Source organism: Alternaria postmessia, assembly GCF_024291825.1.
Source record: "Alternaria postmessia strain BMP 2775 chromosome Unknown scaffold_113, whole genome shotgun sequence".
Classification (NCBI taxonomy): Eukaryota; Fungi; Ascomycota; class Dothideomycetes; order Pleosporales; family Pleosporaceae; genus Alternaria; species Alternaria postmessia.
In genome coordinates this window covers 62,216-75,188 of record NW_026260186.1, presented here as the reverse complement: position 1 = coordinate 75,188, position 12,973 = coordinate 62,216, and the positions used below count along the sequence as shown (strand labels likewise).

The 12,973-nt window shown below is 51.1% G+C and overlaps 5 protein-coding genes across 5 annotated transcripts; 2 read left to right on the top strand and 3 right to left on the bottom strand.

The window, feature by feature from the left end:
• Nucleotides 1-455: 455 nt before the first annotated feature.
• J4E82_010166 (uncharacterized protein) lies at nucleotides 456-905 on the bottom strand (the record flags this gene model as incomplete). Its single annotated transcript, XM_051736382.1, has 1 exon — nucleotides 456-905. The coding sequence occupies one exon, from the start codon at nucleotides 903-905 to the stop codon at nucleotides 456-458; it is 450 nt and encodes a 149-aa protein (XP_051583885.1).
• Nucleotides 906-2,519: 1,614 nt separating this feature from the next.
• J4E82_010165 (uncharacterized protein) lies at nucleotides 2,520-3,586 on the bottom strand (the record flags this gene model as incomplete). Its single annotated transcript, XM_051736381.1, has 2 exons — nucleotides 2,520-3,049; nucleotides 3,100-3,586. The coding sequence occupies 2 exons, from the start codon at nucleotides 3,584-3,586 to the stop codon at nucleotides 2,520-2,522; spliced, it is 1,017 nt and encodes a 338-aa protein (XP_051583884.1).
• Nucleotides 3,587-4,639: 1,053 nt separating this feature from the next.
• On the top strand, nucleotides 4,640-7,879 carry J4E82_010164 (uncharacterized protein; the record flags this gene model as incomplete). Its single annotated transcript, XM_051736380.1, has 6 exons — nucleotides 4,640-4,669; nucleotides 4,727-4,827; nucleotides 4,893-6,814; nucleotides 6,862-7,401; nucleotides 7,447-7,509; nucleotides 7,563-7,879. 6 exons carry the CDS (start codon nucleotides 4,640-4,642, stop codon nucleotides 7,877-7,879), a joined length of 2,973 nt encoding a protein of 990 aa, XP_051583883.1.
• A 194-nt stretch (nucleotides 7,880-8,073) lies between these two features.
• J4E82_010163 (uncharacterized protein) lies at nucleotides 8,074-9,384 on the bottom strand (the record flags this gene model as incomplete). The annotated part of the gene is made up of 3 exons (XM_051736379.1): nucleotides 8,074-8,111; nucleotides 8,164-8,723; nucleotides 8,771-9,384. 3 exons carry the CDS (start codon nucleotides 9,382-9,384, stop codon nucleotides 8,074-8,076), a joined length of 1,212 nt encoding a protein of 403 aa, XP_051583882.1.
• An 830-nt stretch (nucleotides 9,385-10,214) lies between these two features.
• Nucleotides 10,215-12,614, top strand: J4E82_010162 (uncharacterized protein; the record flags this gene model as incomplete). Its single annotated transcript, XM_051736378.1, has 4 exons — nucleotides 10,215-10,471; nucleotides 10,528-10,754; nucleotides 10,804-11,473; nucleotides 11,522-12,614. The coding sequence occupies 4 exons, from the start codon at nucleotides 10,215-10,217 to the stop codon at nucleotides 12,612-12,614; spliced, it is 2,247 nt and encodes a 748-aa protein (XP_051583881.1).
• Nucleotides 12,615-12,973: the final 359 nt, after the last annotated feature.

Genomic DNA, 12,973 nt, shown 5'->3' with positions numbered 1-12,973 from the left:
TTGTTATCCCTTGCCTTTGTAGACTGTAACGCAGCAGGGGGGCTGGCTGAGAAGCGTTTGATTTCTTCCTTGTAGCAGGCACAGGTACTCGCGCCCGTTATAAACGCCAACACCCACGCAACGTAGTGCTGCTTCAAGTTGTCTAATCCCCTATTCTCAAGCTTTATCTGATCGTAGAACATCTGAAGCTCGAGCGTCCCCAAGTTATTCTTTTGTCTGTGTTCGATAGACAGTTCTTGCTCTACCGCGATGAGGCGGATATGTCTTGACACGCGGGTGTGGAATTCGGTACGAAAGGTGGAGAACGTAGGTGTCACCGTACACAAGGGAAAAACCGAACATGTATAGAGATAACAAGCTTTACCTTGCAGCTTACAATAGCTCCTAACAAAAGAGCGTATAAAGACTAATAGTATTGTAGACTTCTAGATTCCTAATTAATATCTACATTAATTTTAATATGCTTTATTGTAGTAGGTAGAAGTACCCTGCTCTAAGAAGATGTTGAGTTTCTCTCTTTGATGTAGTGGTGTGAAGACAGTGATCCACCACTCCAAGGCCTGGCGGATTTGAGTCAGAGTAGCCATCTGCACCTTATCGTGTAGCATTCCCTTTGAAGCTCTCGACATTCCTTCGAGGAAACGGCATACTCTGTCGGTCAATGTTTCGGCCGCGTACATATCGATCTCGTTCTCTTCTTTGTAGAAGACTTCGCAGAAATGTTTGAAGTTTGCTCGATCTCGCTGCCGCTTGTCTACCGTGGATGGAGCACAGTGATCGAAGAACATTGACTCGGTTGAGGGCTTCTGCACGCGCTCGTTGAACTCTGTATCTTGTCGCAGGACCTCCATGGTTTGTTGCATGCGCTTGCTGGCGCCCTTCGCGGGTGGTGGCTTCGGCGCCATATTGGATGTGGCTTCTTTCCTTACTCAAGGATGCTTGTGTGTGGTGATAAGCGGAAAGTGCATATAATGTGAAGGGTGGAGGGCGCAAACGGGCGTGCGATCCCAAGACCGTTCACCTGCAAACACTGCGCAGATACGAAACGAAATCTTCACTCTCGACGCTGAAAATTCTCACACGCGCATATCCCGTCACTCTCGTCAGCTTCTTCAGCCTTGACATGATCACTCACCCGAGTATCTTCACAACTTAGACATCTCAACCCCCTCACTATCACCATAGCTAAGTTCGATATCGAAGCAAAGATGAGCGAGTTCGCCGCTCTCGGATCCAAGGCGAAGATGATTGAGTTGTAAGAATGCATGAATAGAGTGCCAGTCGATGACGAACGTTGCGTGTTTGAGCCACATGGGCCGGTACTCAGATCGGATCTGTCGAGAGACTTGTATCATGGGTATCCCGGTAGCACGTTAGGCCTGATGTTGTAGCTCCTATGTAATCAGTAGGTCACCTAATCTTGCTCTTCTTGACACAGTGGATTCTAGCGCAAGGAATTCCTACCGCTAGTGAAGCAAAATCTGGGGTATATCGAACCGATTCCAATGTTAATTGGTAAGTACATCGTGGTCGATGACAACAATAAGAACAAACCTGTTCCGTACGAGAGCAAAGACCAGGGCCCTTCCCTTCTGTACATTACCCAATGCCGCACTCATGGCAAGATTCCCGCGTGCAAGCACGGCAGGGGTGAGTTCTGGTTTCGTAATTTTGCCGTTGTGTCTTCGCTAACCTAGTCTGTAGGTACCACTTGTAAGACGTGCAAGCTCCGCAAATTCACCTGCTCCTTCTTCATAAAAAGCATCCATAGAGGAAAGCAATCAATGAAAAAGTTTCCAGCCTCACAAAGCATGTTTCTTGTACGAAACGCTGCAATGATCAACGGGCTAGCACAAGATTTAAATTTCTCCTAATCCCGAACCAGCAGCAGTCAGTACCTCAATACCTCTTTCGAGGTTTCGATAGCACTGATTACTGAGCCTTAGATCCGAGCACGTTTGGGATGAAACCTGGGGTGGTTTCCGTACTTTTTACTAGGATAACCAATGTCCTACACATGTCAGCAAAACTCCTCGAAAGTGTTTCTCATGTGGAGTCATTGGTGAGTTCTCGCCACTTCTCGCCGACGTCTATCGGGTGGAGAGTGTATCCACAGCGAGGGCAACCGAGGGATTGATTGGCAGGACACCAGCGACGAGGTCGCAATTCTTCGGTATTGAGACCATCAAGCCAGTCGACAAGCTTATTCAAGCGTGGAGTGGCTTTGTCGGCACTCCCGTCCATCATCAGCCACGACCATCCTTCCGTCTTACTGTCAACACTATTAGTAAAACTCCATTACAAGTCGTTTGCTTGCAGCGTACATGAGAGGTAAGCGCGCTGTTTTCATATGTCTCAGTGGACCCTGGAGCACTTCACACATTCTCGCACTTGATCAGGAGACCACAGAATACTGCGAGGACCTTTAGGCACACTTTTTATTATGCATCTCTGAACTGCAGGTCTTGCGTTCTATATGAACAGTGTAATCAATTCGCATCATTTGATGTCGACGTCGTTCAGACTCCTCCGCCCCAACCCAATATCAGGTACACTACTAGTCCCAGTACTGCATCCCATCCTAACGCTTTGACTGCATACCCGCCATTTCTTAAGGATCCAAAAACACCACCAAATGTGAGATCCTTCCTCATCATTGCGGCATTTGCTACCGCGAAGCCCCCGGATACGGTAATGCACTTGACTACATCTGCGTCCCTCAGGCTCATGGTTGAGGAGTACGGAAGTAACAAAACAGCGCGTGTTACAAGGATTAGTAAGCTGAATATGGAGTTGGATCGCAGAGCCGGAAGAGCGAGTAGAGCCGCATTGAGGAGAATGTTCGGAATTTGCAGTGTTGCTATCGGTTTGCGACGCTTAGGCGCTGGATCGGTTTTAGTCGCGTCGCTTGCAGCTGATGTGGGAGCTATATCCGGAGATGAGAGATGCAGCTGGATGAGGAAAAGTGAGACCGCGAAGGAGATGGGTAGGATCTGCCCGAGTAAGATGTACGTGCGCATCCTTGCAGTATCGTATCGGCGCGCTCTTGCTATATATAAGTTAGTATACCCCAATCTATGTGACTTGTGAATAGCATACCCTTCTGCCCCATGTATATGTTCCAGAACCATGTCGCTAAGATCGCGGCCTGAGTCCATACCGCGTTCGGCGCGTCTTTGACCAGATCCTGCGCAAAATCTTGGAATAGGGTGGACTCCAACATCCACCTCTTTAATCTTTCCACGCTGAGATTACTGAGGCTGCGGCTCTTGTCCCCATTCCATTCCAAGTAATGGGTAACCAGGAACATGAGCATGTGGTAGGATAACGTTGCGAAACTTATGGAAGCGACAAACGCGTAGATCTTAATGTGACGCGCTCGCGCCGCCTTCGCTGCATCGAGTTTTTCATTGTCTGCCGTGCTGGACGTGCGAAATGTAAATGTATATTGGGAGTATAGCGAGTAGGTAATCGTAATGGTCGCGTAAAGTGCTGCGACAATGTAGGAGAGGAAGATGGTGGTACCAATGTAGCTGTTGGGTGGTGTGGCATAGTATGCCACTGCATCATAACCGGGGATATCCATTTCGGGCGTCGAGATCAATTATAAGATTTTGAACATTAGCAAGGAACATGTGCGATATGCGGGCTGTATATATTGTCTAGCCAGAGAGGTTTCAGAAGTGTGCGATGATGCCTGACGTCATGACACACTGGCTGTCTGAGAAACTGTTTTACAGGCAACAGAAATTCGGCGACGCAGACGTTTCTGCGACTCTCCTCCTCGATCAACCAACGTAAAACCATCGAGGACTGCTTAATCGCCTACGTACAAGCTTTAAGAATCATCGTTGAAGCCGTTCGTCGCACTGCTCACATTCGTGTCACCTTCCAGACTCCAGAGTTCCCAGCCTCGTTAGATCGACTTCTTGCGTCACGACGCAGCGCACAACACCAGCTACACTATTCTACGTGCTATACAACCACTGTCTATATGGATTTGCTACCCAAGAACTATCATGATTGCGGTGCGATAGTTTTGGCATCAGAACTGTTTTGACAACGCGTCGAGAAATTGCTTATGTGCGCATTGCATCACCACCCACTATATCTCTTGAGAAGAGAACTCCGACAGTTCTCGTAGCGCGAATGAATCTGTAGGGGTTGCAATTTTGGATGCAAAGATTGATGACTCGACGCCTTGGTGAAGCGAATAACATGATTCGTAAGTATGCTACAGAACCACGGGCTCGTCAACAGGAAGGTCTTGGTACATGCTACGGCTGGAGTCATCGATGCTCAACACCATAACTCGGGTCCAGGCATCCAGCAGTATCCATAGTGGTGCCAACCCCGCAGTTTGTGACTCATGCGCAACTGCTGTGGGAGTACCAGTGACATCACGTGCTCTTCCAATAGGAGGTCTAGGTTACTATGCAGGTACTTACTTGGGAAGATGCAGCGGGAATTATATCCACAGTTTCTGCCAAGATATATCAGGCAACCACCGACAAGACGAGGTATATCAGGGGCTTGTCGTCCGTTTTCTAGCTGAATCACATCTTCACACTTTTTCGTGTTAACCTATCCGCACCTAGTCTCTGCCAGATCAGACTAGAGTAAAGACACAGCCACAACCATGCCCCCTCGCTACCACTCTTCCCGTCATGTCTGTGGCTGTTATGTATACCATTCCGAGATATCTGAGCGGACTTACCTTCCTCAGGTAAAACTTGATGCTCATACAACGATACTTTCAACGGCCGCCCGCACCGTGCTGACGCAGACATTCGTCAACCGTTCGAGAGAGGCATTGAATGAGATCCGGTTCGTGTCTACCCACAGCTGAGATGCACGCCACTTTGACAAGGCCATCCATTAACATTATACAGATATGCGTTCCCGCTATTCGATGGTGTGAGTGTTGTTGAGTTCTTCTGCCAGATCGGCGAGCGCACCATCTACGGTCTGGTGAAAGAGAAGAACGAAGCCAGGAAGACCTACGAGGAGGCCAAGGAGCGTGGCGAAAGCGCAGCGCTACTTGAGCAACTGCCTGACGCGGCGGATGTTTTCACAACTGCTATCAGCAATATTCCAAACGGTGCATCCGTACAAGTATCCGTCAAGTACGTGCAGGAATTGAAGCACGATGCTGAAGTCGATGGTATTCGTCTCACCATCCCCTCGTCAATCTCGCCCCGTTACGGATACTACCCAGGAAAGCTTCAAGAAACCTCAGCAGAGATTGATTCCAAAGGAATCTCTATAACAGTGGATGTGAACATGGCGCAAGGGATTCCTATCAAGAAAGTCATTTCCCCATCATATCCCATTGAAGTCACCCTCGGATCGTTATCAACCAGTGCTAGCGACGAAGATGCTTCAATTTCGAGGGGCTCTGCCACACTCGCCTTGGGCACCACCGAACTAGAAAAGGACTTTGTCTTGCAGGTGGTTGCGAAAGACGTCGGTATACCTCAGGCGATCCTCGAAACACACCCGACTCTCCCTAATCAGCGCGCATTGATGACGACATTAGTACCCAAATTTAACATCAAGTCGCAAAAGCCCGAAGTTGTGTTCATTGCAGATCGTTCCGGTAGCATGGGAGGCCATATTCCCACTTTGAAGTCGGCGCTCAAAGTGTTCTTGAAGTCAATTCCCATCGGCTGTTCATTCAACATCTGCTCATTTGGAAGCAGTCATTCGTTTCTTTGGCCAGAGAGCCGGATGTATGACCAGGATACACTTACCGAGGCTATCCGACATGTCGAAACGTTTAGGGCAGATTTTGGCGGTACAGAGACTCTGGCTGCGGTCAAGGCCTGTTTTGAAGCTCGCAATACTGGACTTCAAACCGAGCTCATGCTGCTCACCGACGGCGATATATGGTCCCAAGAACAGTTGTTCAACTACGTGTCCAAGAACACGAAAAGTGGCGACGTCCGTGTATTCCCTATTGGAATCGGTAGTGGCGTCTCTAGTGCGCTGATCGAAGGCGTTGCGAGGGCAGGGAGAGGTTTCGCTCAGATGGTTGCCGACAGTGAAAAGCTCGACAGCAAGATCGTCCGGATGCTCAAGGGTGCACTCACGCCTCATATCAAAGACTACCGTCTCGAAGTCAAATACGAAGACGGCAGCGTTGAATCCGTCGCTGACAGCCTCCGTGTGAAACTCAGTATTGCAGAGGAACCAGAAAGCAAAGCTACTGTCTCCGAGGCGAAGCCTATCTCGCTTTACGACCCTGACGTCCAAGAAGAGCATCCTAAGGATGGTGAGCCAAAGAACATCTTCGCAGGTCTACCGGAACTCAAGCGCCCGACCCTTTTGCAAACACCTCATGAGATACCATCATTATTCCCGTTTAACCGTACTTGTGTCTACCTCATCATGTCTCCAGAGTCATCGCACCTGCAACCGAAGAGCGTGGTACTCAGAGGTACCTCACCTCAAGGCCCGCTAGAGCTCGAGATCCCAGTCGAAGTGCGGAAGGACGCCGACCAGATGATTCATCAGCTGGCAGCTCGCAAAGCAACACAAGAACTTGAAGAAGGCCACGGTTGGCTGTCCGAGGCTACTGTTGACGATGCAGGCGTACTGGTCAAAGACAAACATCGCACCCAGTTCCCTCTGCTCCAGAGACGTGAGGCTGTCCGTCTCGGAGTTGAGTATCAGGTTGGCGGCAAACACTGCTCCTTCGTAGCCGTAGAAGCCAACGAGGCGGAGATTGCAGAGAAGCGGAAGAGAGTACTAGAAGCGACGCTGAATCGTGATGACAAGAATAATGACAACGACTGGGAGGTATTAGAAGACGGTAAGTACGCCTTATCACCGAGCTTGATATCGCTGACATCGACGAAGCATCAGACTCCTCAGACGGTGAGCCAGTACAGGGAGGCGCGAAGCAGTTAGCCTCTATCCAAGCATACTCCATGCCCGTCTCTGCGAGTGCAAGCGCACGAACCGGTGGGGTTCGTCGGCAGCTCGCCAGTAAGGCAGCCCGTAAGTCTGCTCCATCTTCGGTCGGTGGGGTCAAAAAGCCTCCACGGAAGAGGCGCTCGACTTCTACGAGAGACCCATGGACCACAAAGAAGCGTAAGCGTACTAACAAGCCTACAGCTTCGTCGGGTGGTTTCACGGCATACGGCGGGTCTCCTTTTGGTGCCCCAGAAGAGTTTAGTGCATGCTCTTCTGCAAGCCAAAGCAGCACTGGGTTTTTTGGCGTAGCCTCTCGTGGTGGAAGAGGTTTGGGTCGAGGCGGTGCAATGCGTCACCGAAAAGTTGCACCTCAAGCTACTAACGGCTGTCATGATTTGAGTCTGGATATGGAAGAGAAGGAAGAGTCAGATGAAGACATGGGTTTTGCCCTTATGGACAGTCCTGTGTCCCCCCAAAGTCCAGGTAAGAAACCACGTAACGGTAGGCAAAATCGTGCTAACAGATCAGCGTACTCGCCAACGTCGCCGTCCTCACCCAACAGCAAAAGGCAAAAAACTGAAGAAGAAACTGGTAAGTGAACGGCTACTCACATTCGCTTTTCTCACATACTAACATTGTCACAGGCACCCTTCTTCAACGCCTCATCGCGCGTCAGTCTTTCGAAGGCTCGTGGGCAGCTATCGACAAGCTTCCCTGCGATGAGATGAAGCTTGATCGCGATGCTGCTAGCAAAGCGATCGCCAAGCTCACTGAGACGAATGCTGACAAGGTCTTGGCTACTGCGACCGTAGTCATGTTCTTAGAGAAAAAGATGCAGGATGAAGAAGAAACTTGGGAGTTGGTTGTTGAGAAAGCGCGCGCCTGGCTTGAGAATGAATTGGCGGAGGATGTTCTCGCCCAGGTATGGCAGTTGGCGGAGGGCATCGTTGGGAAAAACTGAGTGAACCGATATATCTTGATAATAAGAGAGCCACCCCTGCGGGAGAAGGCACCTGCGCAAAGACTGGAAAGGAAAGAAAGGTATCACGCTTGTGATTGAGAATTCACCGTCGCCCTAGGCACGAGCGAATGATATGTGCGCTCGACCGTCAATGGTGTCAGTTTCGCATAGCAATGAGTTAGAATCAATGTCATTCAATAGTCTATAGTCTTTTTGATCGCATCGTAAACCCCTGTGAACGTCAGCAAAAGAGAGCACGCAAACGTCAATACGTTGAGACTTACTGGTAACATCCGGAATGACAAACTGCTCAAACATGAGCCCGGTATGTGTTGCCCACCCTGTCACCCTCTTCACAGGCGCTTCTAGTCTGAGAAAAGCTTTCTCCTGGATTGTAGCAGCAACCTCGGCACCTACACCCGCGTTCATCATGCTCTCGTGCACTACAATTGCTCTTCCAGTCTTCTTCACGCTTTCTAGGACCGTCTCTCGGTCCCAGGGGTATATCGTCCGGAGATCTATCAGCTCAACACTGCACCCGAAATCCTTCTCTGCAGCTGCTATCGCCGCTGAGCATGTGTATAGGGGTGTGCCGTATGAGACTATTGTCACATCCTTGCCCGTCTTGAGGACTTCAGCCTTGTCTAGTGGAAGGTAGAATGCGTCGACAGGGACGTGCTCAACGGCAGCACGATATAATATCTTGGGTTCCATGAACACGACAGGGTCCTGGCAACGTATCGCAGAAAGGAGGAGTCCTTTGGCTTGAACGGGCGAGCGGGGTATTATGACGCGTAGACCGGGCGTGTGGGTGAAGAGGGCCTCTGGAGATTGCGTGTGGTAGCTAATGAAGTGTCAGTAGATCTCCACATGGAGGTTTTGGTGTCTTACAGAGCGCCATGTCCGACACTGCCTGATGGCATGCGGATGACTAGCCCTCCACAGTTCACGCCAGTGCTCCCCGACCGGTATCTGTACTTGGCCGCCTCATTGTGTATTTGGTCAAACGCCGGGAAGACATAGTCTGCGAATTGAACTTCCGCTACAGGCTTCATGCCCTCTGCAGCTGCTCCAATAGCAAATCCCACAAGCCCCTGCTCGCTCAAGGGAGTGTTGAAGACGCGTTCTGTGCCAAAGTCTCCGGCCAGATTCATGGTACACCGGAAAACACCTCCAAACTGCACGTCTTCTCCAAACACCATGACGCGTTCGTCGGTTTGCAAGGCATATCGTAGGGCTTCATTGATGGCGGTGTAGAGGTTTATACGCTTTGTTTGGCCCTTTTGTATCTCTGCAGGAAACTCGGGGTTGGAGAGGGACGATTTGGCGGTGTGGTGGAGGATAGGCGTTGTATCGTACTCTACTGTACCATTGAGGCGTGCACCAGGTGCTGCAGCCGAGTATTGTTTGCGTTGGAGATGGTGTTGACAGCGGGGTCGAAGTGGTGCTTGTGGGCGTAGTAAATAGCGCGACAATGCGCGGATTGAAGGGGTTCTAGCGGCCATGTCTACAGAAATGAAAGCAACAAGTTCGTCCAGAACTCGCGAAAAGATACATGCAATAAGGACATGCTGGGCACAAACATGTGAGCCGACGGTTGTGCGGTTGTATGTCGCGGCTACCTACGGCTCTCCAGGTTTCAACGTTGCGGAGTTAAGCGCGCATGCGCCCGGAGAAGAAGGTGCCAGCCAGCACGTGATTGAGGTCCTGCCAAGTCCAGAGCTGCTGCACAATGACGATGGGCGCCATGATGGTTCCCACGGCAGGTGGAGACTAGCGTACGCATCTTTCGATATTTTGTGGCTGACCCCTTTCATCATTGCTGGCGTTTGAGGCGCAGGATATCATGCATGCAGTTTATATGAGCAGCGTTACCCAACAGGGCCAGGTACATGACTGTGGGAAGCACGGCACAGTGTTTGTGCTTGGCGGCTTGTTGTGAGACTGGGGAAAGCAATTAGAGACTAGTACGATGAAGCTCGAACCGGGGTTTATTGATGCCGGCCCCTTCGAGCACACCGAGGACGCGCACGCATTCTGTGTCGAGGCAGATGTCGTTGAGTGATGCGATGGCAGAGTGCTGATTCACCCGGGTACACGGCCTGTGACGAAAGAGTAGAGGACTGGCGCATCCATAATACGCGCGCCTTTGTCCACTTTGAGGCTGCATCTTACGTCTAGATGCACTGACCGTGCGCAGACCCACCAAACCGCTGCTTCCGCATCATTATTTGCGCGCCCACCACAGACCTTGGATTCCACCTCCTTCGCCTAATCCATCTCCTCTATACGGAGACTTTCTTCATCTTTCCGCACTCGGGTGCCTGCCCTGGCCATGAGCGCCTCTCCTTCTCGCGCTGCCGCCAATGGCTCTTCGCTGCGCATTGCTCGACTCGCCTTCCTCGGCCTCTTCCACGCCTTCGCGCCCGTCGTGAGCGCGTTGCCCATGCCTTTTGGTGATGTGGTGAAGGCATTCAAGGACGCCGATGAGGATCTCCCCAAGGACTCCAGCGACCCGCAGCTCTGGCTCTATCTGGGTATTGCTATCGCACTTGTTTTGGCCGGTGGTGTGTTTGCGGGTCTGACCATTGCGTGAGTACATCACGGTTCCGCCATTGTGCCACAACGCGCTAACAGCTACCTTCCAGCTTAATGGGCCAAGACGAGATCTATCTCCAGGTCCTTGCTTCCTCCGGCGAGAAGCACGAACGCAAGAACGCGAAGAAGGTCCTGAAGCTGCTTGAGCGAGGCAAGCATTGGGTCCTGGTGACGCTACTCCTGAGCAATGTCATCACAAACGAGACGCTTCCCATTGTGCTGGACAGGTCGCTCGGTGGAGGATGGCCTGCCGTCGTCAGCTCTACAGTTCTCATTGGTACGCGCATTCGCTCCCAGCTACTTTGGTCACGTCTAACCAGTCTCAGTCATCTTCGGCGAAGTCGTCCCCCAGTCCATATGTGTGCGCTACGGTCTGCCAATTGGCGCTGCCATGGCACCCATCGTTCTCGCTCTAATGTACGTCATGGGCATAATTGCCTGGCCGACTGCCAAACTCCTCGACTACCTCCTCGGCGAAGACCACGGTACCGTTTACAAGAAGGGCGGATTGAAGACGCTCGTCAGCTTGCATCAGTCGCTCGGACTTGAGCATGAACGTCTGAACGAGGATGAAGTCACCATCATCACCGCTGTGCTGGATCTCAAAGCCAAGGCTGTCGGCAACATCATGACGCCAATGAAGGACGTCTTCACCATGTCGTCTGACACCATTCTGGACGAGAAGATGATGGACAACATCCTGTCTGCTGGTTACTCCCGTATTCCCATCCACACACCCGAGAACGAGAACAATTTCGTCGGTATGCTCCTGGTCAAGATGCTCATCACCTACGACCCAGAGGATGCTCTACGTGTGCGCGATTTCGCTTTGGCTACTCTTCCTGAAACGCGTCCCGAGACGAGCTGCTTGGACATTCTTAACTTCTTCCAAGAGGGCAAGTCCCACATGGTGCTAGTCTCCGAATTCCCAGCTGAGGCCCGCGGCGCCGTGGGTGTCGTCACGCTCGAAGACGTTATCGAAGAATTGATTGGAGAGTAAGTAGTGCAACCTCTCAAACCCCAAATCGCTACTAACAAAACTAGGGAAATCATTGACGAATCCGACGTCTTCATCGATGTTCACAAGGCAATTCGCCGCATGGCTCCCGCTCCTCGTGCCCGCGTTCCCCGAGGCAAGGTCATCACCGATATCTCTCGCAAGCCGTCAGAAGCGCAAGCTGTAGACACCGAAACAGATTCAGAACAGAACGGCAAACCGTCTCTACGCAAGACGTCTTTGCCCGAGATGCCTGAAGGTCACCCCAAGCCCTCCTTCCTGCTCCGTCGCCGCAGCAGCGGCAGCAAGGGAGGCGCTTCCCCGCTTCGCAGTGATGATCCAAGCGTCATGCAACACCTCAAACATCTCGGTCCTTCGAACGTTGCCACCAGGCCCAAACAGACTCGCATCAACACGGTCAAGATCAAGCCTGGCCAGACAACCCTGACACCTGATATTCCCAAGACCATACCAGAAGATGCTCAAGCCCCAACCGAAACAACACAAACCGAGGGTGTGATAACCCAAGATTCTCATGCGCCCGAAGGTGGCATTGGCGAAGGCTTGTTAGCCTCAGCGGGTCGCGAGGCCAGTGACGGCGTTCACAGTGTAGCAGTGGGATATGGTACCATGGCTCCAAGTGGCGATCGCATGTCCTGGAGATCAGGCCGCTCTGGTACACGGGAACATGAAGAAGAGCCTACGTCTCCCAAGGGTGGTGCTAACGAAGACGACGAGAATACTCATCTACTTGTCGATAATCGCAAAAACGAAAACGGCAGTTCAAGAGGACGGTCACACTCCGTTAGTACCATTGCCTCTCTACGCTCTATCCGCTCGCGTTCGAACAGTCCGCTGAAGAAGCGACATACCGCTCGAAGCGGTAGCATCTCTGAGAACGTCGTAGACTTCAACGGTATCAAGAAGGTTGTCTTGGAGACCACAAGTTCTAGTGACTCTGAGGACAAGGCCAATGGTAGCCAAGCCGATGGTAACGATGACCAAAAGCATTCGGAGGCCGAGTCCTCGCATGCAGGAGGCAAAGGTTCGAGCAAAAAGAAGAGGAAGAAGCGAGGCAAGAAGAAGAAGGGCGGTGCTGGAGACAGCAGCGAATCACAGCCTTTGCTCGGTGACAACTAACTTTATCACCCGTAAAGAGCATGTTGTTAACGTGTGCTCTGCAGAGGTCTTGAGCGAAATCGGTGCGAATGCGAGTGCGAAGTTTCTGAGTCATTTCGAGTCTGATAAAACTAATTGACATGCATCGGCGTCTTCTTGTTCGCCTTGAAAGTTCAAATGGGAAACGTATGAGAATGATGGGCATTGTTAGGACAGGATATATCTTCGCGACTGTATTATAAAAAAGGTGCCTTGTTTTTTGGACGATGGGTAGTCGTCTTGCGGGCTTGAAATATATTCGTATAAGCTCATAAACTTGCATTCCGCTTTCCTATGCAACGTTACCAGAACGCTGAAATAAGGATATGTCTTTGGCGTTT